Source organism: Mustelus asterias, chromosome 1 (genome assembly GCF_964213995.1).
Source record: "Mustelus asterias chromosome 1, sMusAst1.hap1.1, whole genome shotgun sequence".
In the NCBI taxonomy this organism is placed as follows: Eukaryota; Metazoa; Chordata; class Chondrichthyes; order Carcharhiniformes; family Triakidae; genus Mustelus; species Mustelus asterias.
In genome coordinates this window covers 155,805,015-155,830,009 of record NC_135801.1, presented here as the reverse complement: position 1 = coordinate 155,830,009, position 24,995 = coordinate 155,805,015, and the positions used below count along the sequence as shown (strand labels likewise).

Below are 24,995 nucleotides of genomic sequence, written 5' to 3'. Positions count from 1 at the left end.
GAGCAGATAGTAGCAGTTTGAGAAAAATGCTTTGAAGTGGCTTGTGGTTACTTTGCCTCTTCCAAGCAGGTATTGATGAAAACATTCACAGGCAAAATCAACGGACAGGCATTCTTTCTCAGTCGGATATAGTGTCATTCTGAATGTATTAGTTACACCAAGATCTGTCTCACTGGCATCACACTGCATGGTGTCTTTGATTGGACTGGATTTGATTTATTATTGTCACATGTATTAGTATCCTTACGTGCTATACAGACAGAGCATACCATTCATAGAGAAGGAAAATAGAGTGTGCAGAATGTAGTGTTACAGTCATAGCTAGGGTGTAGAGAAAGGTCAACTTAATGCAAGGTAGGTCCATTCAAAAGTTTGACGGCAGCAGGGAAGAAGCTGTTCTTGAGTCGGTTGGTACGTGACCTCAGACTTTTGTATCTTTTTCCCAACGGAAGAACGTGGAAGAGAGAATGTCCGGGGTGTGTGGGGTCCTTAATTATGCGGGCTGCTTTGCCGAGGCAGCAGGAAATGTAGACAGAGTTAATGGACGGGAGGCTGGTTTGTGTGATGGATTAGGTTACATTCACAACCTTTTGTAGTTCCTTGCGGTCTCGGGCAGAGCTGTGATACAACCAGGAAAAATGCTTTCTATGGTGCATCTGTAAAGATTGGTGAGAGTCATAGCTGACATGTCAAATTTCCTTAGTCTTCTGAGAAAGTAGAGGCATTGGTGGGCTTTCTTAACGATAGTGTCAGCATTGGGGGGGGCGGGGGGGGGAGGGGGGGAGACCAGGACAGATTGTTGGTGATCTGGACATTTAAAAACATGAAGCTTTCAACCATTTCTACCCTGTCCCCGTTGATGTAGACAGGGGCATGTTCTCCTCTACGCTTCCTGAAGTCGATAACAATCTCCTTTGTTTTGTTGACATTGAGGGTGAGATTATTGTCATCACACCAGTTCACCAGATTCTCTATCTCATTCCTGTACTCTGTCTCTTCATTGTTTGAGATCCGACCCACTGCGGTAGTGTCATCAGCAAACTTGAAAATCGAGTTGATGGGGAATTTGGCCACACAGTCATAGATGTGTAAGGAGTAGAGTAGGTGGCTGAGAACACAGCCTGGTGGGGCCACCGGTGTTGAGAGTGATCGTGGAGGAGTAGGTGCCTATCCTTACTGAGGGTTTCAGAAGTTCAGGATCCAGTTGCAGAAGGAGGAGCCCCTTCATCATTGACATCATAATACTTTAGCATTGGCATTCTCATTGCTAGTTGTTTGGTTTTCGTGAATGCTGCCTCTTGTTCTGTGGCACAATACCACTCTCAGTAGCCTTACTTAACAGTTCATACTCTGATGACAAATTATGCAAACATTTCCCTAACTAGTTCACAAATCCAACAAATCATTGCACTGCTCTCTTGTCTGTTGGTCACTGCATCACTGCAACAGCTTTCACCCTTGTCAGGATCTGGGTGAAGGCCTTTTGCTGTAAGTACATGATCGATATACTTGACTTCAGGCATCTTGCAATTTTTTCTTGTTCAGTGTCATTTTCTTCTGGTGAGCTCCCTCTCTCGAGCAGTAAAGTTTATTTCTGATCAGTGGCGACTACAATTCATAGTAGTCCTGTCCCAGCAATGTTAGGAATGTAGCTGCTCATATCAGTTCTGGTTTGTAACTAAATCTGATGCAAGCTCTTGTTTTGCCACTTCAAGTTGAAAAACTGACAGCTCTGCCACATACTATTACCTTTCATTTCTATGGGAGCAGGAAGGGGAAAGTTCACAACAACGTTAACTGACCCAATGTTTTACTTGTAGTCCTCTGTTTGTATTTCCTTGTCCTTTTCCAACAGCTTTTCGCAAATTTGAACATTTCCATGTGTCTTTCTGAGCTGTGGCATCTCTGCAGCATTTCAAGACTCTATTTTAGCTCCACTTCTGACACTATGTTTTGAGTTAACAGAATGCAATGCCTTATCAGTGTAAGTCTTTATTGAACCAATGTAAAATGTCTACTTCCAGGGAGAGTGGCTCATGGCAGAGATCACTTTTTTATATTCAGTTGTGGGACATGGGCGTCGCTGGCTGGCCAACATTTACTGCCCATCCCTAGTTGCCCGAGAGCAGTTAGTCAATCACATTGCTGTGTCTCTGGAGTCACATGTAGGCCAGAACAGGCAAGTACAGCAGACTTCCTTCTCTAAAGGACATCAGTGAACCAGGTGGGTTTTTCTGACAATCGACAATGGTTTCATGGTCATCAGTAGATTCTTAATTCCAGATTTTAAAAATTGAATTCAAATTCCATTATCTGCTGTGGCGAGATTTGAACCCAGGTCCCCAGAACATTAGTTGAGTTTCTGGATTAAGAGTCCAGCAAAAGTGCCCCTCGGCCATCGCTTCTCAATGACCTCACAAGCCAGATAGGACATGTGTATCCCAAAACCAAAACATATCAAACATGTAAAACACCTACACGTGATTAGCACAAAAATAATTTTCCTAAAACAGGAACAAATCACAACTATCACATCGGAAATCCAGCTATGAATAAACAGCCTATTAACTGGTGTAAGAGAAAAAGAGTGAAAGTCTGGCATTTCCAGGCTTTTTTTCATGGCATCTGACAACTTTGTTTCCCCCAAAGGCAGAAACTTCTGAATTTACAAATTGTCAACTGCAGACTAACTTCCCTCAGCAGCAGTAATTAGTTACTATTGATCTCAAGATACACTTAATTACAACAATTAGACTGCACAACTTTAAAGGGACATTACCTTACAGAAAAACTTAACATATTATGCATTGTTGCCATTTCTTCTGATTTATGACAAGCATGCTGTGAGAATTCCACTGGATGATGAGTTCAGGGACAGTTTCTTCGAGCAGCACATTTTAGCACCAAAAGAAAACAGGCTATACTAGATATGGTATTGCGCAATAAAACAACATCAATTAAAGTCCTCAGAGTAATGCCCCCCCCCCCCCCGCCCAAGTAGCAGGTGAACATAATATGATTGAATTTCAGATTCAGGTTGAGGGAAGGAAAGTGGTTCTAAGATTGGTGTTTTAAACTTAAATATGGGCAATTATAAGGGCATGAAGACAGAGCTGGCTGAAGTGAACTGGGAAATTAGTTTAAGGGATAAGTCAGTAGAGATATTATGCCAGGTAGCTAAAGCGACATGCAGAACAAACCAGCAAGGAAAATGTTCTAACCATTGCTAACAAAAGTAACCAAGGATTGTGTCAGATCAAAGGAAAGAAATCAGAGAATCCCTACAGTGCAAAAGAGGCCATTCAGCCCTTCGAGTCTGCACTGATTCTCTGACAGAATATCTCACACCTGCCTTCTCCACTTCCTTATGCCCATAAATCCTCACATTTCCCATGGCTAAACCATCTAAACTACATATCTTGGGACACTGAGGGGAAATTTATCATGAACAATTCACCTAACACATCTTTGGAGCACCGGAGCACCCGGAGGAAATCCACGCAGACGTGGGCAGAATGTGCAAACTCCATAGAGTCACTCAAGGCTGGAATTGTGAGGCAGCTGACCTCATTACAGCTTTCATTCAAACATGGTCAAAGGCGCTGAACTTCAGAGGTGAGGTGAGAGAGACTGGTCTTAACTTCAAGGCAACATTTGACTGAATGTGATATCAAGGAACATTAGCCCTGGTGTAAATAGAAATCAGAGGGAAATCCTCCACAAAGGAAGATGGTTGTGGTGGTTGGAGGTCAATCATCTCAGTTCCAGGACATCTCTACAGGAGTACCTCAGGGTAATGTCCTAGGCCCAACCATCTTCAATGACCTTCCATCCATCACAAGGTCCAGAAGTCAGGATATTTGCTGATGACTGCATAATGTTTGGCACCATTTGTGACTCCTCAAAAACTGAAAAAGTCCACGTTCAAATGCAGGAAGACTTGGACAATATCCAGGCTCAGGCAGACAAGTGGTAAGTAACATTTGTGCCCTAACAGCACTGTGTGTGTACCTACAGCACAGGGACCACAGTGGTTCAAAAAGGCAGCTCACCACCATCTTCTCAAGGGCAATTTGGGATGGGTAACAAATGATGGCCGAGCAGGAAACACACTCATCCTGCACATGTATAAAAAAGAAACTTGAGTATTGTGCACAGTTTTAGTCTGCTTACCTAAGGGAAGATATGCTTGTCATAAAGGGAGTGCAAAGAAGGTTCACAAAATTAATTCCTCGGATGAAGGGATTGTCCTATGAGGAATGAATAAATAGACTGAGCCTTTATTCTCTGGAGTTTAGGAGAATGAGAGGTAATCTAATTCAAACATATAATATTCTTGCAGAGTTCAACAGGGTAGATGAAGGATGATTCCCTGGGTGGGGTGTCTAGAACCAGGGGACGTAGTCTGAGAATAAGGGGCAGGCCATTAAGGACTGAGATGATGAGGAATTTCTTCACTCAGTGAGTGGTGAACCTTTGGAATTCTTTACCCCAGAGCGCTGCGGAAGCTCAATCATTGAGTATATTCAAGACGGAGCTCAATACATTTCTACATATTAAGATGGCAAGGAATATGGGATAATGCAGGAACATGGTGTTGAAGCAGAAGATCACAATTCATTAATGACTTAGAGGAGGGGGCTGAAGGGTGGATCAGTAAATTTGCTGATGACACCAAGATTGGTGGAGTAGTGGATGAGGTGGAGGGCTGTTGTAGGCTGCAAAGAGACATAGATAGGATGCAAAGCTGGGCTGAAAAATGACAAATGGAGTTTAACCCTGATAAATGTGAGGTGATTCATTTTGGTAGGACAAATTTAAATGTGGATTACAGGGTCAAAGGTAGGGTTCTGAAGACTGTGGAGGAACAGAGAGATCTTGGGGTCCATATCCACAGATCTCTAAAGGTTGCCACTCAAGTGGATAGAGCTGTGAAGAAGGCCTGTAGTGTGTTAGCTTTTATTAACAGGGGGTTGGAGTTTAAGAGCCGTGGGGTTATGCTGCAACTGTACAGGACCTTGGTGAGACCACATTTGGAATATTGTGTGCAGTTCTGGTCACCTCACTATAGGAAGGATGTGGAAGCGCTGGAAGGAGTGCAGAGGAGATTTACCAGGATGCTGCCTGGTTTGGAGGGTAGGTCATATGAGGAAAGGTTGAGGGAGCTAGGGCTATTCTCTCTGGAGCGGAGGAGGCTGAGGGGAGACTTAATAGAGGTGTATAAAATGATGAAGGGGATAGATAGAGTGAACGTTCAAAGACTATTTCCTCGGGTGGATGGAGCTATTACAAGGGGGCATAACTATAGGGTTCGTGGTGGGAGATACAGGACGGATATCAGAGGTAGGTTCTTTACGCAGAGAGTGGTTGGGGTGTGGAATGGACTGCCTGCAGTGATAGTGGAGTCAGACACTTTAGAAACATTTAAGCGGTTATTGGATAGGCACATGGAGCACACCAGGATGATAGGGAGTGGGATAGCTTGATCTTGGTTTCAGATAAAGCTCGGCACAACATCGTGGGCCGAAGGGCCTGTTCTGTGCTGTACTGTTCTATGTCCTATCAGTTATGATCACTCCAAATGGTGAAGTGAACAGCCTAATCCTGTTCATATTTCTTATGTTCTTATAATAATGGAAAATAAGGAAATGGTGGATGAACTGAACAACTGTTTTGTGTCTGCCTTCATTGTAAAGGGTACAAATAACATCCTGGAATAACATCTATATACTCCTAAATAACACCTCTGTCTGTGTGGCCAAATTCTCCTCTAATTCGATTTTCAAGTTTGCTGATGACACCACCGTAATGGGCCGGTGACAATGATGAGATGGAGTACAGGAATGAGATTGAGAATCTGGTGAACTGGTGCGATGACAATAATCTCTCTCTCAATGTCAACAAAATGAAGGAGATAGTCATTGACTTCAGGGAGTGTAGTGGAGAACATGCCCTTGTCTACATCAATGGGGACGAAGTAGAAATGGTCGAGAGCTGCAGGTCTTTTAGGTGTCCAGATCACCAACAAGCTGTCTTGGTCCCTCCATGCTGACACTATAGTTAAGAAAACCCACCAACGCCTCTACTTTCTCAGAAGAGAAAGGAAATTTGGCATGTCTGCTATGACTCCCATCAACGTTTACAAATAAAGCATTCTTTCTGGTTATATCACAGCTTGGTATGGTTCCTGCTCTGCCCATGACCATAAGAAACTACAAAGGGTCATGAACAAAGCCCAGTCCATCACCCAAACCAGTCTCCCACCCACTGACACTGTCTACACTTCCCGTTGCCTCGGAAAAACAGCCAGCATAATTATGGACCCCACACACCCCGGACATATTCTCTTCCACCTTCTTCCATCAGGAAAAAGATACAAAAGTCTAAGGACACATACCAACTGACTCAAGAACAGCTTCTTCACTGCTGCCATCAGGCTGCTGAATGGACCTACCTCGCATTAAGTTGATCTTTCTCTAGCTATGACTGTAACACTACATTCTGCACTCTCTCATTTCTTTCTCTATGTATGGTATGCTTTGTATAGCACTCAAGAAATAATACTTTTCCTTGTATACTAATACATGTGACAATAATAAATCAAATCAAATCAAACCAAGGAAAAAATTGTGAATCAGAAGGTGAAAGGGGGAAGGTACTTAAAACAATTACAATCGCCAGGGAAAGGATAACTGAGAAAATTATTGGTACTCAAAGGTCCAGGACCTGATGGACTTCATTCTTGATTCTTAAAAACAGTGGCTGCTGAAGTACTAGATGCATTGGTTTTAATTTTCCCAAATTTCCTTGACTCTGGAAAGATTCCACCAGATTAGGAAATAATGAATGTGACTCCTCTATTTAAGACAGAAAGGAGACAGAAAGCAAGAAACTACAAGACAATTAACTTAACATCTGTTATAGGAAAATGGCTGGAATCTATTTTTATGAAGGTTATAGTGGAGCACTTAGAAAGCCTTAATACAATCAAGCAAAGTCATTTTGTGGAAGGGAAATCATGTTCGACAAGTTTATTGGAGTTCTTTGAGGAAGTGACAAGTGATGTGGATAAAGGGGAACCTTTGCTGTACTTAGATTTCAAGAAGGCATCTGACAAGGTGCCACATCGAAGGTTACCATGCAAAATAAGAGCTCATAGTATAGGGGAAGGTGGTAACATATTAGCATGGATGGTTGGTTAGATAATAGGAAGCAGAGACTAGGGATAAATTGATTTTTTTGGATTGGCAAGGTGTAATGAATGAAAGGCCACAGGGATCAGTGTTGAAGCCTTAACTATTTACAATTTATATCAATAACTTGTATGAAGGAACTCAATGTTTGGTCACTACATTTGCTAATAGGTATGTAGCAGGGGATACAGAAACCCCTGCTTTGATGACTATTAAAACAAAGTAGATTAGTTTATAATAGGGATCACAGTGTGCCTTATATATATCAAAGGTACCACAATGTGCCTCACTTATATATTATACAAAGGTATTGTCTGTATAAGCACATATATAATCATTTTTGAGCAAGTACCATAGATTTAAACTGTATTTTTGTATTTTCTTGTGAGCTTTGGCCAACAAGCAATTTACCCCTTAGCATAATGGGAAATAAGTTTAGTTAGACAGACTGCATTCTTTTGGGACAATGAAGCATCGAGCGTACACCCTATTATCAGGGGCAGGCCAGACAGTTACAAGCAACCAAGGTTCTTGAAATGAATAGAAAGATTCAGCTTCTAGCTGCAATGAATAGAAGTATTCCATTGATAAGGGGACAGAAAACAGATAAGAAAGATGACTCCCTTCTGGTTCCCAGGTCAGCAGGTGTTAGGAGCGACCCTTGAACCTACCGGATTTGAATAGGTAAGATTACTAGGCAATGGGGGGAAGAACCTCTGGGTTCGGTTGACCAATGAATTCCGAATTTTGTTGGAAGGTAGAATGCTATTGGCCAAAGTAAATAAAAGTGTATTAATGTAATTGGACCATCCAGCTTGGATGACAGGTTGGGCGAGAGGATCAAATCTTCAGAAAAGTATATCTGTTGTGCTCATGTAATGTAACATTAGAGAGAAGTTGGAATCCTCTGACCATCTCTCTCCCAACACATGATGATCAAATAAAGAATGTCATTAACTGCATACTGTCTTTCACAAGTCTTTGCATTAGCTGAGATCAGCTGAATACAAGACTCCCCCAGTGGGACACCCTGAGAAAATCCTCTTACATGGTAGAAAAATAAATTGTGAACAGAGCATAAGATTCTGCAAAAGGATATAGATAGGTTAAGTGAATGGGTAAAAATTTGGAGTATAATGTGGGAACCTGTGAACTGGTCCATTTTAGCAAGAGAAATAGCAAAGCAGTATATTATTTAAATGGAGGGAGATTGCAGAACACTGAGAGACAAAGGGATCTGGGTGTCTTGGTACATGAATCAAGAAAAGTTCATCTGCAGGTGCAACTAGTGATGAGGAAGGCAAATGGAATATTGGTATTTATTGAAAGGGGAATGGAATATAAAAGTATGGTTGCTGTCTGAACAGGGCGTTGGTGAGACCACATCCAGAGTGCTATGTACAGCTTTGGTCACCTTATTTAAGAAAGGATATATAATGTTGGAAGCAGTTCAGAGAAGGTTCACTCAACTGATACCTGGCATGAGGATTTATCTTATCAGGAAAGGTTGGCCAGGCTGCACCTACATCCATTGGGGTTTAGAAGAATAGGAAACAAATAAGGTTCCGACAGGACTTGACAGGGTAGATGCTGAAAGGATGTTTCCCCTTGTGGGAAGGAGTAGAATGGTGGTGCACTGTTTAAAAATAAGAGATCTATTTAAGGCATAGATGAGAAGAATTATTTTTCTCTTATAAATAACGCGGCACGGTAGCACAGTTGGGGCGGCACGGTAGCACAGTGGTTAGCACTGCTGCTTCACAGCTCCAGGAACCTGGGTTCGATTCCCGGCTTGGGTCACTGTCTGTGTGGAGTTTGCACATTCTCCTCGTGTCTGCGTGGGTTTTCTCCAGGTGCTCCGGTTTCCTCCCACAGTCCAAAGATGTGCAGGTTAGGTTGATTGGCCATGCTAAAAATTGCCCCTTAGTGTCCTGGGATGCGTAGATTAGAGGGATTAGTGGGTAAAATATGTAGGGAAATGGGGGTAGGGCCTGGGTGGGATTGTGATCGGTGCAGACTCGATGGGCCGAATGGCCTCTTTCTGTACTGTAGGGATTCTATGATTCTATGACCACTGGGAATCTTTGGAAATCTCTTCCACAGAGAGCGATGGAGGCAGGGTCAATGAATATTTTTAAGGCAGAAGTAGATAGATTCTTGACTAATAAGGGAGTTAATGGTCTTCGAGGATAGACAGAATGTGGAGTTGAGGCGACAATCAGATCAGTCATGAACTTATTGAATAGTGGAGCAGGCTTAAGGGGCTGAATGACCCAATCCTGCTTCTAAATTATATGTTTGTAGGTTTGTATGTATGTAGTAAATTCTAGAGAAGAATGATCATAACATGATGGAGTTTCACATTCAGCTTGACGGTGAGAAAACCTGGATTCTGAATGGTGGAGCAGGCTTGAGGGACTGAATGGCCTAAATCTGCTACTAAATCGTATTTTTGTACGTTTGTAAGTATGTAGTAAATTCTAGAGAAGAGTGATCATAACATGATAGGGTGAAAAAGGCTGGATCTGAAACTCATGTCTTGAACTTAAATAAAGGCAATTACAAAGGTCTGAAGAGTTGGCTAAAATTAGTTGGCTAAAATGGACTGGGAAAATAAATTAGAAAGATAGTAGATAAGCTCACATTTGAGAAGATAGTTCATTATTGTCAATGTCAATATATTCCCTTGAGAAAGAAATATTCTAACCAAAGGATGAACCATCCATAGCAAACTTGAAAGAATTAATTACAAAAGGCTAATATGCAGGTACAGCAAGTAATTGTATATTATTATTGTTGTATATAGAATGTTATCATTTATTGTGAGGAAAGTTGATTACAAAAGTAGGGAGGTTATGCTGCCATTGTACAGGGCATTCTTGAGACCACACCTGGAGTAGTGGGTACAATGTCCTTATCTAAGGAAAGATGGAAATGCATTAGAGACAGTTCAGAGAAGGTTTATTAGGCTAATACCAGGAAAGCGCACGTTGTCTTATGAGGAAAGGCTGGAGAGGTTAGGGTTGTATCCTGTAGAGTTTAGAAGAGTCAGAGATGACATTTTTAAAAAAGTTTTAAAGTTTATTTATTCGTCACAAGTAAGGCTTACATTAACACTGCAATGAAGTTACTGTGACATTCCCCTAGTCGCCACAGTCCGGTGCCTGTTTGGGTCAATGCACCTAACCAACATGTCTTTCAGACTGTCGGAAGAAACCGGAGCACCCGGAGGAAACTCACGCAGACGCGGGGAGAATGTGCAAACTCCACACAGTGACACCAGCCGGGAATCAAACCCAGGTCCCTGGCGCGCCACCGTGCCGCCCTTGATCAAAACGTTTAAGATCCTGTGGGGTCTTGACAGGGTGGGTGTAGAGAGGATGCTTCCTTTTGTCAGAGAATCTAGAACTGTGGATCACGCTTTCAAAATAAGGGGTCACTCAATTAAGACAGGGATGAGGAGAATTTGTTTCTCTCAGATAGTTGATTCTCTCTTGAGTCAAAAGGCAGTGGGAACAGAGTCTCTGAATATGTCAAGGCAGACCTGGATAGATTCTGGATTAACAAGGAGGTGAAAGGTTATCAAGTGCAGACAAGAATGTGGGGTTGAGGTTACAATGAGATCAGCCATGATTTTATTCAATGGCAGAGCAGAGCAAGCTCGAGAGGCCAAGTGTCCTACTCCTGCTCCTAATTTGTGTGTATGTATGCAAAAGATACATTGTTTCATAAGTTAATGGAAGAACAAAAGATTGGGAAAATTTTAAAAACAAGCAAACATTGTCTCGAAGGAGAAGGTAGATAATGAAAGCAAACCAGGAAGAAATATATAAACATCTTCGTCTCTGAGTAGATTAAAATAAAGTAAACGCTGCTTCCTTAGCAGATGTGACTGGGGAATTAATAACATATTATGCCCAGTAGAGGCATGTTCTATCCATAACTTGTAATCAATTTGGAATCTTCTGGAACTAAAGGCCGGATTTTCCAGCCCTTCCCACCAACAGGATCTTCCTGTCCTGCCGAAAGCAACTCCTCTGCGGCAGGCTCAATGGCGGAATGACAGGCGAGAAACGTATATGATGTACGGCTGGACAAGAAGATCCCACCTGCGACCAATGGCAAGCTACTTCTGCTGCAATGGCTGTGGAGGTGGGTGGGTTGGGGGGAGGGGGGGGGGGTGGTGACTGGAAAATCCCAGCCTCACTTTTCTTTTTAAAATGGACAGTAACAGGCCGCACAAAATGGCCACTAAGTGTCACATGATTTGATCTGTGGATTCAAACTGCCACACTGCCTGGAAAGGAAAAGAGGACACCTCCAGCACAAAAAATGGACCAGCTGATAACAAAGCTACAAGTGAATAATGTTCTGGCCTGCTTAAAATCCATCTCTTTGAGAGAATGCTACAACAATTCTGATATATGACTCTGGTTATTAAATCCACCCAGACATCTTTTTCACCAGACCTGCAAAGTGTGCTCGTTTTCAACTAGATGAACTACAAACTGTTTATAAAAGTGCACAATTCTCTTTAATTGTATTTTCCTCAAGTGTGCGAGTGTGTCGCTGAAAACCTCCCACTCTTTCGCGGCTGGGATTCTCCAGTGCCGCTGCAGTGAATGGAGTTTTGGTTGAGCGCCAAATTCTTCATTCTCGTTGGCAGCAGGGGGGCTGTGGACAAGACCAGAGAATCCTGCCATCTGTGTGTGTCTGTGTCTTTGTGTGAACGTGGTAAGTGAGTGAGATAGCATTAGACTTCTGGATTGAACAAGTATTCCTCTTTACTTAAACCCACAAAATAAGAAGCCACTCGTGAGATTACTTGAGTCAAAGAAACAGCATGTTTATTATCTACTAAACCCAAGGGATAAAATAATAAAAGATGCAATGTTACCCACACACAGATATCAGAAGTAAGAAAAGTTAGAGTCCAAATGAAAAGTTAAGAGAATATACGGTAAAGCCCTTTGCTTGTCCTTGTGGCATACGTAGATTGTTGAACATTGCGGATGTTTGAAGTTAGCTGGCTCCTTTAAAATCCCAGAGTTGAATTGGAATCCGGTGCAACTGCATTTTCTGGAGACAATTTACTTTCTTTCTAATCCATAATCTGTTCATCAGAAATCAATGAGTTTCTCCTGAGGTTCTTCCTGATGATCATTCACTCTGTTTTGTGCTGGGCTTTTGGACTGTAAAGATAGATCTTTACTTAAGTGAGAAAGAGAGAGAGAGAGAGAGCGAATCCTTACCATTCCATTTGCAGCTTCTCCAGGTTCCTCTGCATCTGCATGGCAAACACCCTTCTTAAAGTCCCGTTCCCTGTATATTCCAAAGGAATACGGAGTAAACCTTTTAGGACTGAGATGAAGAGAGGTTTCTTCACCCAGAGAGTGGTAAGCCTGTGGAATTCGCTGTCACAGCAAGCAGTTGAGACCAAACAAATTGTATGTTTTCATGAAGGAGTTATAGATAGTTCTTGGGGTGAAAGGAATCAAAGGATATTGGCGAGAGGTGGAGGGGGGGAGGGGGGAAGGAGGCGAGATCCGGGTATTGAATTGGATGACCAGCCATGATCACAAAGAATGGTGGAGCAGGCTCCAAGGGCTGAATGGCCTACTTCTGCTCCTACTTTCTATATTTCTATGATTACCATGTCTGCTGTAGTCATTGTTGTAGAGCAAGTAATTATATTTTGAAGTCTCCTCTCAGAAACATTTGACACCTTTCAAGATAGTGGAAACCAACATATGGGGTCCTTTCATTCCCCAGAGGGGTTTGAGTATCTGTTAGTTGTATATCCTGACTGGCCAGCAGTTCCACATTGTCTTGTTGGATTACAGTTAACTAAAGTCCAGGACATTGTGTTTTTATCTTCCTCAATGTTGGGGTTGGATGTCTCTCTCTTCACACTTCTTTGGGGAGCTTGTGTTTGCTTTTCTCACCTTCGCCCTGGAGGTTGGCCTAACATTTCTAAAGCAGTTTGTGCTGTCCCATTTCAAATTACAGTGTTTCAGATGAAGGTTTTTTGAAAAATAATTTTTCAAAAAATAAAGAGTGTGATTTCATGTCAAGCAGTTCATGAAATGTGAAGCGATGTGAGATATTCCTCACATTGTACAAGAAGTGCTATATGAATGCAAGTCCCTTTTTTAAATACTCTTCAGCTGGTGAATATCATGCCACCACAGCTGTGACAGGTTAACAGGCTCCTTCTGTACTGAAATTTCAATGCTGGTGGATTTCTTTCAATTTGCTTCTGCTGAACTATCGTAAATGTGGTGAGGTTATGGTGCATGAACAGTGTTGAGGAAATTCTGAGGTTATGATTCTGTGTGAAGGGGAAAATACATAGCAGCATGATCAGCCCATTCTCAGTAAAAGTCTTTACCCTAAGTGACAATATGCTTCTGTATGAGGTTGTCATGGGCCACTTCTTTTTTATTTGGATATCAAATCACCTATGGGGGCTTGAAGCTTTTCTGTCACTACTTGCTTTTACCTGATTCCAAGTAAGACCTTTAACTTTCCTCCTTCCCCTGTGGAGGTGTTGCCCTGACAGCACTATCTAACCTTCCCCATCCATTGCACCCCTTTCTCAATTCAATCTTTCTCATTTCCTTCCTCTCATCTTCCATGTCTACCTGTCCACTCTTTCCTTTCTCCCTCCCTCCCTCACTGTACCCATGGGCCAGTGCAGCACAACCTTCATTGTCTTCTGTTACTCCCACTCTTGAACCTCCTCCTGCCCTATCCCTTTCTTATTCCTCTATGTCCAGTTCCCCATCCATCTCCCTTATTCTCCTCTCCATTTTCTTTTTACCTCACCTCTCTCTGCTCCATTGCACAGGGACAGTGGTAAAGTTGCAGAACTAGCAACCCAGACAACCGGACTAATGCTCCAGAGACCATAGAAACCCTACAGTTCAGAAGGATGCCATTCGGCCCATCGAATCTACACCTACAACAATCCCACCTAGGCCTTATCCCCGTAACCCCACATATTCACCCTGCTAATCCCTCTAACCTATGCATCTCAGGACACTAAGGGACAATTTAGCATGGCCAATGCTCCTAACCTACACATCATTGGACTGTGGGAGGAAACCGGAGCACCCGGAGGAAACCCACGCAGACACAGGGAGAACATGCAAACTCCACACAGACAGTGACCCAAGCCGGGAACTGAACCCAGGTCCCTGGAGTCATGAGGAAGCAGTGCTAATCACTGTGCCACCGTGCTGCCCTTGAATTTGGACTTGGATTCAAATTCCAACATAGCAATTGGGGGAATTTAAATTCAGAATTTAAATAAAATGAAAAACTTGTCTCATTATTGATGATAATAAAATGATCAGTATCTTCAAAAGAAACCTGCCTGTTTCATTCACTGATGTCTTTCAGGAAAGGAAATTTTCTGAATTTACCATGGTTTGTCGAGACCCAGACCAAAATGGTTGACTCTTAACAGCCCTCTGAAATGGCCTGGTAAATGACTAGGTTGGAACAAACTGCTCTTGTTGTTCAAGAAGGCAGCTTGCCATCTTCTCACAGGACAGACAATAAATGCTGACCATGCCACTAATGCTCAAATCCCCAAAAACAGATCACAAAGAACAATCTGATTTCACTGCCCCCATTCAATCATCCTATACGCCTCCTCTCCCTTTACACTGGCCCCTCTCATGAACGAAATGCTCCTTCAGAGGGCTAGCATAAACATGATGGGCCGAATAGTAACTCTGAATCTGCTTGGTCTTGTAATGCTATTGTAGATTGACTGTTTTATTTTCGCCTTTCGCACTGCACAGTGTTTTCAAAATCAGACTTCAATTCTGACATGAGGATGTTTTTTTTCCCCATAATTTTCCACTTTTCTCCTATAGGAGGTGACTCATGCTGGAGTATCACACTTCAACTCAAGATCAAACACATTGCTAAATATCATGGCAAAATGTAACATTCGAATGCACCTAATTAAAAAACTACATGCAGATTATGGAAATTTGTATTTTTATGTACGGCAATTTTTGAGCTTTTCACATTACAAAATTAGAACGGGTAATTACCTATTTCTCAGTGACTGGTGCTGGCTATCACTGATAACTCACCTGCAACAGTCCATGCGTTATTTTTCCACAGTGTTTGCTTTCAGCTTTTCCACATGTGTCAGTTTGGTTCGGAAATACTTATATCCTCTTCTTCACTTCAGCTCCTTTACAATTAGGTCAAAGGCTTAGTTTAACTAAACAGATTGCTCCACGGAACATGTGGTGTCATTATGTCTGTTAATCTCAAAAATGAAGTGAGAAGTTTCCTGTGTCTGATATTTTCGCTTTAATGTTGGAAGAGCTATCTCATATACGGGGATTACTGTTAACATTGGACTAGCATCGCATAACTGCACTTGAAAATAACATGAGGTGACATGAATGTACTTACATTGTAAGTTTCTACTCCCTGATTTCAGTACTAAGTGGCCATGAATCTAAAACCAAATGTTATCATTAAAATAGATAGATGAAGAAATAGGCTAATTACCACATCTGGACAAAGCCATGTCAGCTGTGGTTCAGTGGAGCACTCTTGCAGAAGGTTGTGGATACAAGACCCTCTTCAGGGACTAATACATGCGTTCCTGGGGCGTGATCTTACCGGTGTGATCTTACCACCGCCACTGCCAGTGAGGACAGAGAATTTGGTGCTCAGCCACATCTTCGTTCACTGCAGCAGGACCAGAAAATCCCACCAGCGTGAACAGCCGGAAAATTCCGCCCTTGGCTGACGTTTCAGGGCTGAACTGAAGGAGTGCTCCATTGTTAGAGATACTACATTATAGACATTTAACTGAGGCCCTCTCAAGTATATGTAAAAGATCCCATTCACCAAAGAAGTGGGGAGATCTTCTTGGCGTCCTGGCCAATATTATCCTTCAACCTGCACCACTAAAATAGATTATCCAGTCTTGTTGTTTGAGGGACATTTTTGCACTACTGCACTTCAAATGTACTTCCTTGTGCACTTTGGGATGGTGTGATGTTGGGAAAGGATCTATAAGGAATAGAAGGTCTTTGTTTTGATCCCTGATCTGGGTAGAATTAGTTGACCTCCAATTTCATTGTAGCAACTTACCAAGGTTCTTTCGAAAGCACCTTCCAAACCCATGACTATACTGCTAGAAGGACAAGGACATCAGGTGCATGGGATTGAAATTTCAATACAATCCTCCTGACATGACTCCATATGTCATGTGTGGGACCGATGCCTTCAAAATTTGCACCAGGGTCAAGCAAGGATGCATGATTGCCTTGATACTATCTAAAATGTACCTTTAATTATTTATTTATTAGTCACAAGTAAGGCTTACATTAACACTGCAATAAAATTACTGTGAAATTCCCCTCGTCGTCACACTCCAGCGCCTGTTCGGGTCAATGCACCTAACCTGATTGTGTCTATTGACCTTATCAAAGATCAACTGCCCCCTCGTAGAAGTATTAGGTTTAGATGGAAAACTCATTAACCTCAGTTGCTGGATGACTGCAGTTGCCCACTCTGCACCAAATTTTGACTTGGCACCACTCTCGATCTCTTCAATTCTTTATACTAGAAACACAGCCTGTCCTTGAATGTTGCCAAAAAAAACCTTCATGCATCAGCTCACATCTGGTCAGCCAAATAGTCAATTTCCCAAACACGCTGAAGGGCAGGCTCTGGAATATTTTGAGCACTTTCAATACTTTGTAGCAATCTCTCTCAAAAGATATCATTGACCATAAGACCATAAGATATAAGAGCAGAATTAGGCCATTCAGCCCATCGGGTCTGCTCTGCTATTCAATCATGGCTGATATGATTCTCATCCCCATTCTCCTGCCAGCTCCCGTAACCCTTGATCCCCTTATTGATCAAGAACCTATCTATCTCTGTCTTAGAAACACTCAATGACCTGGCCTCCACAACCCTCTGTGTAAAGTAAAGTAAAGTTACAGTAAAGTTTATTTATTAGTCACAAGTAAGGCTTACATTCACACTGCAATGAGGTTACTGTGAAAATACCCTAGTCACCACACTCTAGCACCTGTTCGGGTACACAGAGCGAATTTAGCATGACCATTCCACCTAGCCTGCACATCTTTTGACTGTGGGAGGAAACCGGAGCACCCAGGGAAAACCCATGCAGACACAGTGAGAACGGGCAAACTACACACAGACAGTGACCCAAGTTGGCAATTGAACCCGGGTCCCTGGCACTGTGAGGCAGCAATGCTAACCACTGTGCGGCCTGACAATGAATTCCACAGATTCACCACCTTCTGCCTGAAGAAATTCCTCCTCATCTCAGTTTTAAAGGAGCGCCCTTCACTCTGAGGTTGTGCCCTCACGTTCTAGTCTCTCCCACTAGTGGGAACATTCTCGCCACATCCACTCTATCCAGGCCTCTTAGTATTCTGTAACTATTCTGACAAGGAGATCAGTTGTGTCATCCTACCTTCTACAAACTAAGGCAGTGAATGTTTGACAACAAAAACTTCCACAAGTCAGCAGAAATCCTAGTGTACAGAGTAGTTGTTGTCACCACACTCCTGTACTTCAATGAGGCCATGGCTGTGTATGATTGATATATAAGAGTGTTCCAAAAATTCTATCAGTAGTACCTCTGATACAATCTCTGAATTTAATGGGAGGACAGTTGAATAAATGCCAGTGAAGGCATGTCTACTCATCACAGTGTGAATGTACGCCTACTTGTGATGAATAAATAAATTAAAAAGAATAAAGTATTCAGGTAAAATTCCTGAAAAGTCAACTTTGATGGTCTGGACACTGCATCCAGATTGCCAAAAAGCTCCTGTTTCCCCACCTCTCTAATGGCCAACACTTTAGGGAGGGCAAAGAAAACACATCAAAGAAACTCTGAAGCGCTCCTTGAAGTACAGCAGCATTGACTTTAACGATTGAGAAGAGCTTGGCCTGAATTTTACTCTTCCCCTGGCAGGGTTTGAGGTGGAGTGGGTTGGTGGGGGGGGGGGACTGCATTCCCTCCAGGACAGTAAGGAGTCTAACAACACCAGGTTAAAGTCCAACAGGTTTATTTGGTAGCAAATACCATAAGCTTTCGGAGCGCTGCCCCTTCGTCAGATGGAGTGGTTATCTGTTCTCAAACAGTGCAAACAGACACAGAAATCAAATTACAAATCAACATTCCCTCCAGGATCCAGCCACCCTGACCTAAAAGCAATTTTACAATGGAGTGAGTGGGCATAGCCTCAGATGGAAAGACCACCCTTGCCCCAGTTAAGAGCCTTCAGGAACTTTACTCCACCCAGTCTCAACTTAACTTTGAGGCTGGCGAGCACCAGATAGATCAGAGGGTGAAATAGAAAAATTTGAGATCCTAAATCTCAGGTAGGAAGTTGAACTGGAGGGGAGGGGTGGGGGAGGGGTGCCTCCATAGGAAGACTCCTTCTAAGGCCTTGATCTCCCCTCAAAAGTTGGATGCTTCCACAGTTCCCCACCCTGGCCTATCCCCTGATACCTCAATTGCCCTCCCTCCCCTCACAACCCCCTCAGGAAACTCCGAACCTTCCCTCCCAAGGACCCTTGCCACTTACCTGGCCTCCATCTCCCGATTCTTAGGGAGGGATTCTCCAGCCCCTTCATGATGGGTTTTCCCACATGGAGGCTGCTCAACATCAGCCACCATTGGGATCTTCCAGTTTTGCTGAAGTCAATGGTGATTTACATTCCTTGCCAGTGTCGCCATTGGGGAACACAAAGTGGGGTCAACATTGATGGGACTGGAATAACCTGCCGGCAGGAAGGGCTGGAGTATTCTGCCCTTAGTTCCAGGCATGTTGCTGCATTGCCTAGAGGAACTGGAGAGCTGCCAGCCAATGAGATTGGCTAGCAGCTCTCCAAAACAAGACTTGCATCCAACTGAGGATGCCCATCAATGCTCATTAGAGAGCAAAATGGAAACAGACCTGTTAGAGTCAGCAGGGATGCATTCCCCACCATCCTAAAAATTCAGACCCTTATTGGCAAACTTGCAGAACAGCATCAATTTGCCCATCAAGCTGCGTCACGCTTTGAGTCTAAATGCCTTAATGCAGGGTCAAGGCAGCACCAGAGAAAGAAAGAAAAGGAAGCAAATCCTGCACTCCTTATCCCAACTACCTCACAAGATATCCTGCCCAAAGATGTCCAAAGTTCTGTGGGATGAGAATTGGCCACATCAATCACATGAAGTCCCTTGTCAGAAACATGCAATCCTGAGTAGACGTAATCTTCAAATTGAGGAATAGTCACCAACAAGAACAAAGTTGACAAAATAGTTTGCAACAACTACCAGGCATGTCACTCTTGTGTGTGGCCACCTACAAAACCTTGCCAATGATGTCCAGAAAGCCAAAGTAGGTTCATGGCTGATTGTTCAACCTTAGACATGACCTTTATCCTGGGACAAATTCATGAGAAGTACTTTTGGGGATCTGACTGAAGTCATTGATATGGTTAAGAGAGATGTCTTGTAAAAGTCAGTTGTCTACCAAAATGACTCTAGGTCATGAAATCCTTCCACTGCAAAATAGGAGGAAGAATCATTCACAATGCGATGACATCTAGCCATTCCCAATACTGATTGGAGTAGGACAGGATTGTCTTCTTGCATCAACGTTGTTTGGCATCTTCTTCTGCCCCTCTTGCACGCTCCCCGGGATAAAGCTTTCAGAGAAGGACCAAAAAGTGCAACGTACAAAATCTAATGGAATACTGTTCAACCTGTTCAGATTGAGAGCAAAGTGCGATACATTCTGATACACGAACTCCTACTTGCTGATGATGCAGCTTTTGGGATGCATTCATTTGTCGGCCTGCAGTCAGTTCTAATTGTGCCGTTTCAACCGCTGCAGAGGAATTTGGGATGACAATCAGCCCGCAAAGGACACTGTGGTCAGCCTGAAGCAACACTACTACTAAACAACACTGAGCTGAAAAATGTAGACAAATTCTGTTACCTGGGGGTCAACAGTCTCAAGTGACATGAAACTTGATGAGCAGATATCAACTCACATTGCTAGTGCTGCTGCAATATTTGAAAGCTTCAGGCAAGAACCTGTAAAAATCCCAAACTCTCAATTGCCACACAACTAAGAATCTATAATGTGTGCATAATAAGCAAACCACTGGATGGTGCTGAAACTTGAACTACATATCTGAAGGAAGAAAGTGAATCGAACTTATTTCATATACTCTGCTTGAGAAAGATCCTTTAACTGCATAGAGTTTCCAACATAGATGCACTGCAGTTTTCTAACTCAGAAAGAATTATGCCAATGTTCAAGCATTGCTGACTATTATGGCCAGGCCATATTGTTAGAATAGATAATGGTACACTCGCAAAAAATGCATTGTATGGAAAGCATGATGGTGCCAGTAGACCTATTGGAAGGCCAAAACTAAAATTCCAAGTGAGACATTATTTCATGGCATGATGGTGCCAGTAGACCTATTGGAAGGCCAAAACTAAAATTCCAAGTGAGACATTATTTCATGGCAGATTGACTTCAACAACTGGCAACAACCCACATGTGCCCAAGGCACTTGGTGTTGAAGTCTCCACGCAGCAGCATGGACATTTGAAGAACTACACCTTCAGATTTTCATAGAAAAACGCCACTGCAAGTAGGAGCATGCAGCAGTCGTCTCGTCAATAGTGGAAGATGACGTATGATGCCCCCACTGCAATGGAAAGTGCCTTGCTAGAACAGGACTCTACTCCCAACTGAAGACTCACAACATATGAACAGTAGATATGATTTTGATTTGATTTGATTTATTATTGTCAGATGTGTTAGCGTACAGTGAAAAGTATTGTTTCTTGCGTGCTATACAGACAAAGCATACCATTCGTAGAGAAGGAAACCAGAGAGTGCAGAATGTCATGTGACGGTTATAGCTAGGGCATAGAGAAAGATCAACTTAATGCAGGGTAGGTCCATTCAAAAGTTTGATGGCAGCAGGGAAGAAGCTGTTCTTGAGTCGGTTGGTACGTGACCTCAGACTTTTGTATCTTTTTCCTGACGGAAGAAGGTGGGAGGAGAATGTCCGGGGTGAGTGGAGTCCTTAATTATGGGAAGTGTAGACAGAGTCAATGGATGGGAGGCTGGTTTGCGTGATGGATTGAATCATCAGCAATGATGCAAGGCCTTCACTTGAATCTAGAATGGTTACTTTAGGAAGCAATGCGGAACCAGACTCCATCAGGAACAGCAACTTTAGTGCCTTCAACTGATAGGTATTTTCCTACATTGGTCTGATACATGTTTTATTTCCAGAAGCCAGAACACCTCTGAACTCAAATAAATGGACACTCAGCACACTGCAATAAAATGCCATCACAGATGGTTTTTAAGTTCCTTGAATCTTCCCTCAGGATGTGTTGAAAGGCTACAAACATAACAATCGGTGGAATAACCCCTTATCAAGTGAACTAAAATTGCAAATTCAAAGATACTTGAACTTCATTTCATACTGAAGCAACTGGCAGACACTTGAGTGCGGTGATGAACATGGTTGCTTTAAGTCTGTTCTGGAATATAGCCATTAATTGGATTATAGTTTGAATTACCTGTCAGATTCTACTGCGACACTGCAACTAGCTTACAGTCTAAAGTAAAGCACACTACAGTCCCTTGGGAGAAAGTCCGAGAGTGCCTGTCACCTGTCGTACTGTATCCCAGTGTATGTTAATGTCTCAAGATGGATCGAGAAAAAAAGGAGGGAAAACTTGGCTTGTTGACCAATACAAGAGCTTTTCTGATTCAACACTTTCGAACACACTTCTCACTTTGACACTCTGATGCTTTGACAGATACTTCCTCCTTCCATAGTATCCAGCCAGATCTTCATTACACAGTCACACAGGATCCTCTTTTGTACAACATCCTCTCAAACCCCCTTTAAACAACATCCTGCCAGATAGTTTTCTCTTTATCTGGCAGTTTGTCAGATGTCTTCTTTGCAATATCCGAGCAGTTCCTCTTTATATAGCATCCTGTTGCATACCAGTCATACGCTGTCACCTCAGACACTCAGAATGTGATGACCTGACAGATTCTCTTTGTTCAGTATTCTGTCAGATCCTTTTTAAACATTAGGTTGTCGAATTTTGTCAGATTCTAATTATGCAAGATCTTAATCTCACAGACTACTGCATTAAAGGGATATTATAGGGAACTCTATGGAGATGATACAATGCTGTATGAGCAAATTTGACTGATTACTGTGTGAAGAAATTGTGGAGCACTGCACTTCACTGCAACAGATCCTCCCGTTACAGGGGTAATAAAATCAGTTGGTTATTCTCACACAGGTGCAAAGCTATGGCTCAGGGTTCCAAGATCAAACAGGTTCGCAATTCTTTCTTTGTGCTTAGACATCAGTCACATTATTTCTGCTCTCGTGCCAACCTGTGGCCACAGTGGGAGCCCAGCAGCAGGAACCAGGCTAGAAATCGGTATGGATACTGATGTTATCTCTTAAGGTGGTGGGTGTATCTGCAATCCCCCCCTCCCCCCCCCCGCCCCCCCCCCCCGCCACCCCCCCCCCCCACCCCCCCACACATACACACAACCAACTCACCACCACCCTCCTTCCTACCTCCCTTCCCCTCACACCACTGTGCTGCCCGGTAAAACAAAGCAAGGCTGGACCACCTACAGAGTTGACAGACCATGTGGTTGGTCCATCTCAGGTCTCAGCTGCCCGGAAACAATGGTCACTTCAATCCCAAAGGACTTTTTTTGCATAAAAAGTAGACAGTCAGCTCACGCAGTTCCACAACACGTCCAACATCTGAACCCAGCGCCAGGTACATTTCATGAAGCAGCCATCTTGCCAATCAGACGTTAAAGCGAGATCCTGTCTTCCGTCTCCGGTGGACATGAAAGATTCCATGGCATTGGGAAAGACTTGGGGAGGCCTCCAGTTGTCCTGCCCCACAAGACTCCAATGGAAATGAAAGCGGGAAGAAATGTAGAACTGGAGGCTGATTCATTTTCACCTGCTTTACATTCTCACCCAAATCATAATTACCCTCTGTATCCCTTTGGATCATCTTCATATAATATCCCATCAGATCCACTACATACAGAATCCTGTCAGATCCTCTTTCTAAAGTATTCTATCAAATATTTTCTCCTTTAACTCTCTGAAACACTATTGTGTCAAATCCTTTTTGTACAGTATTCTGTCAGATTAGTTTTCCTTTGAAGTCCTCCTTTTACAGCCTCTGTCAGATCTTCTTTATACAGCATCTCCTTAGATTCATTTCATACCCTATTCTGTTAGATCTTCTTTACATAGACTCTTGTCAGGTCTGCTTTATACAATTTCATCTCCAACCTCCTTTAGACAGTATCCTGTCAGGTCTCTCCTTTTATACAGCATCCTGTGAGATCCTTTTTATAGAATCTCCCTGAAGATTTATACAGTATTCCTGTCAGATCCTGTTTATACAGTATCCCTTAAATCCTCTTTATATACTGTAGGATACAGTATATATTGGATGGTAGATGGGAAACTATTAAATCATCGGGCGGCATCGTGGCACAGTGGTTAGCACTGCTGCCTCACAGCGCTAGGGACCTGGGTTCAATTCCGGCCTTGGGTCACTGTCTGTGCAGAGTCTGCACATTCTCCCCGTGTCTGCGTGGGTTTCCTCCGGGTGCTCCGGTTTCCTCCCACAGTCCAAAGATGTGGAGGTTTGGTTGATTGGTCATGATAAATTGCCCATAGTGTCCCGGGATGTGTAGGTTAGAGGGATTAGCGGGGTAAATGTGTGGGGTTGTGGGGATAGGGCCTGGGTGGGATTGTTGTCAGAACAGGCTTGATGGGCCGAATGGCCTCCTTCTGCACTGTAGGGATTCTATGATCTGATTTGAGTTGGTACATACAAGAATGAAGGATATTTCCTGTGGAATAAACAATCCATATTGAGAAAAACAACAATCATATTTTGATGATTCCGGGCTTGCGTCTCTGTCTGTGTTGAGTCTGCATGTTCTCCCCGTGTTTGCATGGGTTTCCTCCGGGTGCTCCAGTTTCTGGTTAGGTGCATTGGCCATGCTAAATTCTCCCTCAGTGAACCTGAACAGACGCCGGAGTGTGGTGGCTAGGGGATTTTCACAATAACTTAATTACAGTGTTAATGTAAACCTACCTGTGACACTAATAAATAAACTTAAACATGAGATTAATTATTAAGAATATTAATAGGAAGTTTGTAGCTAATATGTTATGGATTTCAAGAATTATTAATTGTCACGGGTAGGCTGTGTATATGCTTACTTCTGGTCTACAAACATTCCTTCATGTTGTGACAATAGGCTGAATTTTACAGGTTTTTGATTTTGATTTGATTTGATTTATTATTATCGCATGTATTAACATACAGTGAAAAGTATTGCGTCTTGTGCGCTAAACAGACAAAACATAGTGTTCATAGAGAAGGAAACGAGAGAGTGCAGAATGTAGTGTTACAGTCATAGCTAGAATGTAGTGAAAGATCAACTTAATGCAAGGTAGGTCCATTCAAAAGCAGCAGGGAAGAAGCTGTGTGGTAAACCACTGTTAGCTTATTGCCTGTGTGTGTGTGTGACATGCCTGGACACGTCCCTGCCGGCCCTGCCCGAGACTCCTCCCCCCCTGGTCCAGGTATAAAGGCGACTGCTCCCCACCCCGCTGCCTCAGTCTGGACCAGTTCATCGGCATGGGTGTGCTCCAAGTCTTTTGCTAATA

General features: G+C 42.9%; 1 protein-coding gene across 47 annotated transcripts in view; it reads right to left on the bottom strand.

Annotated features, from left to right (window-relative positions):
- The window catches only part of celf4 (CUGBP, Elav-like family member 4), a 1,189,091-nt gene that overhangs the window by 210,939 nt on the left and 953,157 nt on the right, over positions 1-24,995 (bottom strand). Inside the window, exon 6 of one of the 47 annotated variants that reach the window (XM_078220798.1) lies at positions 21,429-21,452. The exons of the other annotated variants lie outside the window; for them this stretch is intronic. Within the exon in view, the coding sequence (XP_078076924.1) occupies positions 21,429-21,452 (24 nt within the window). The remainder of the gene's footprint in view (positions 1-21,428; positions 21,453-24,995) is intronic. 47 annotated transcript variants of the gene reach the window in all.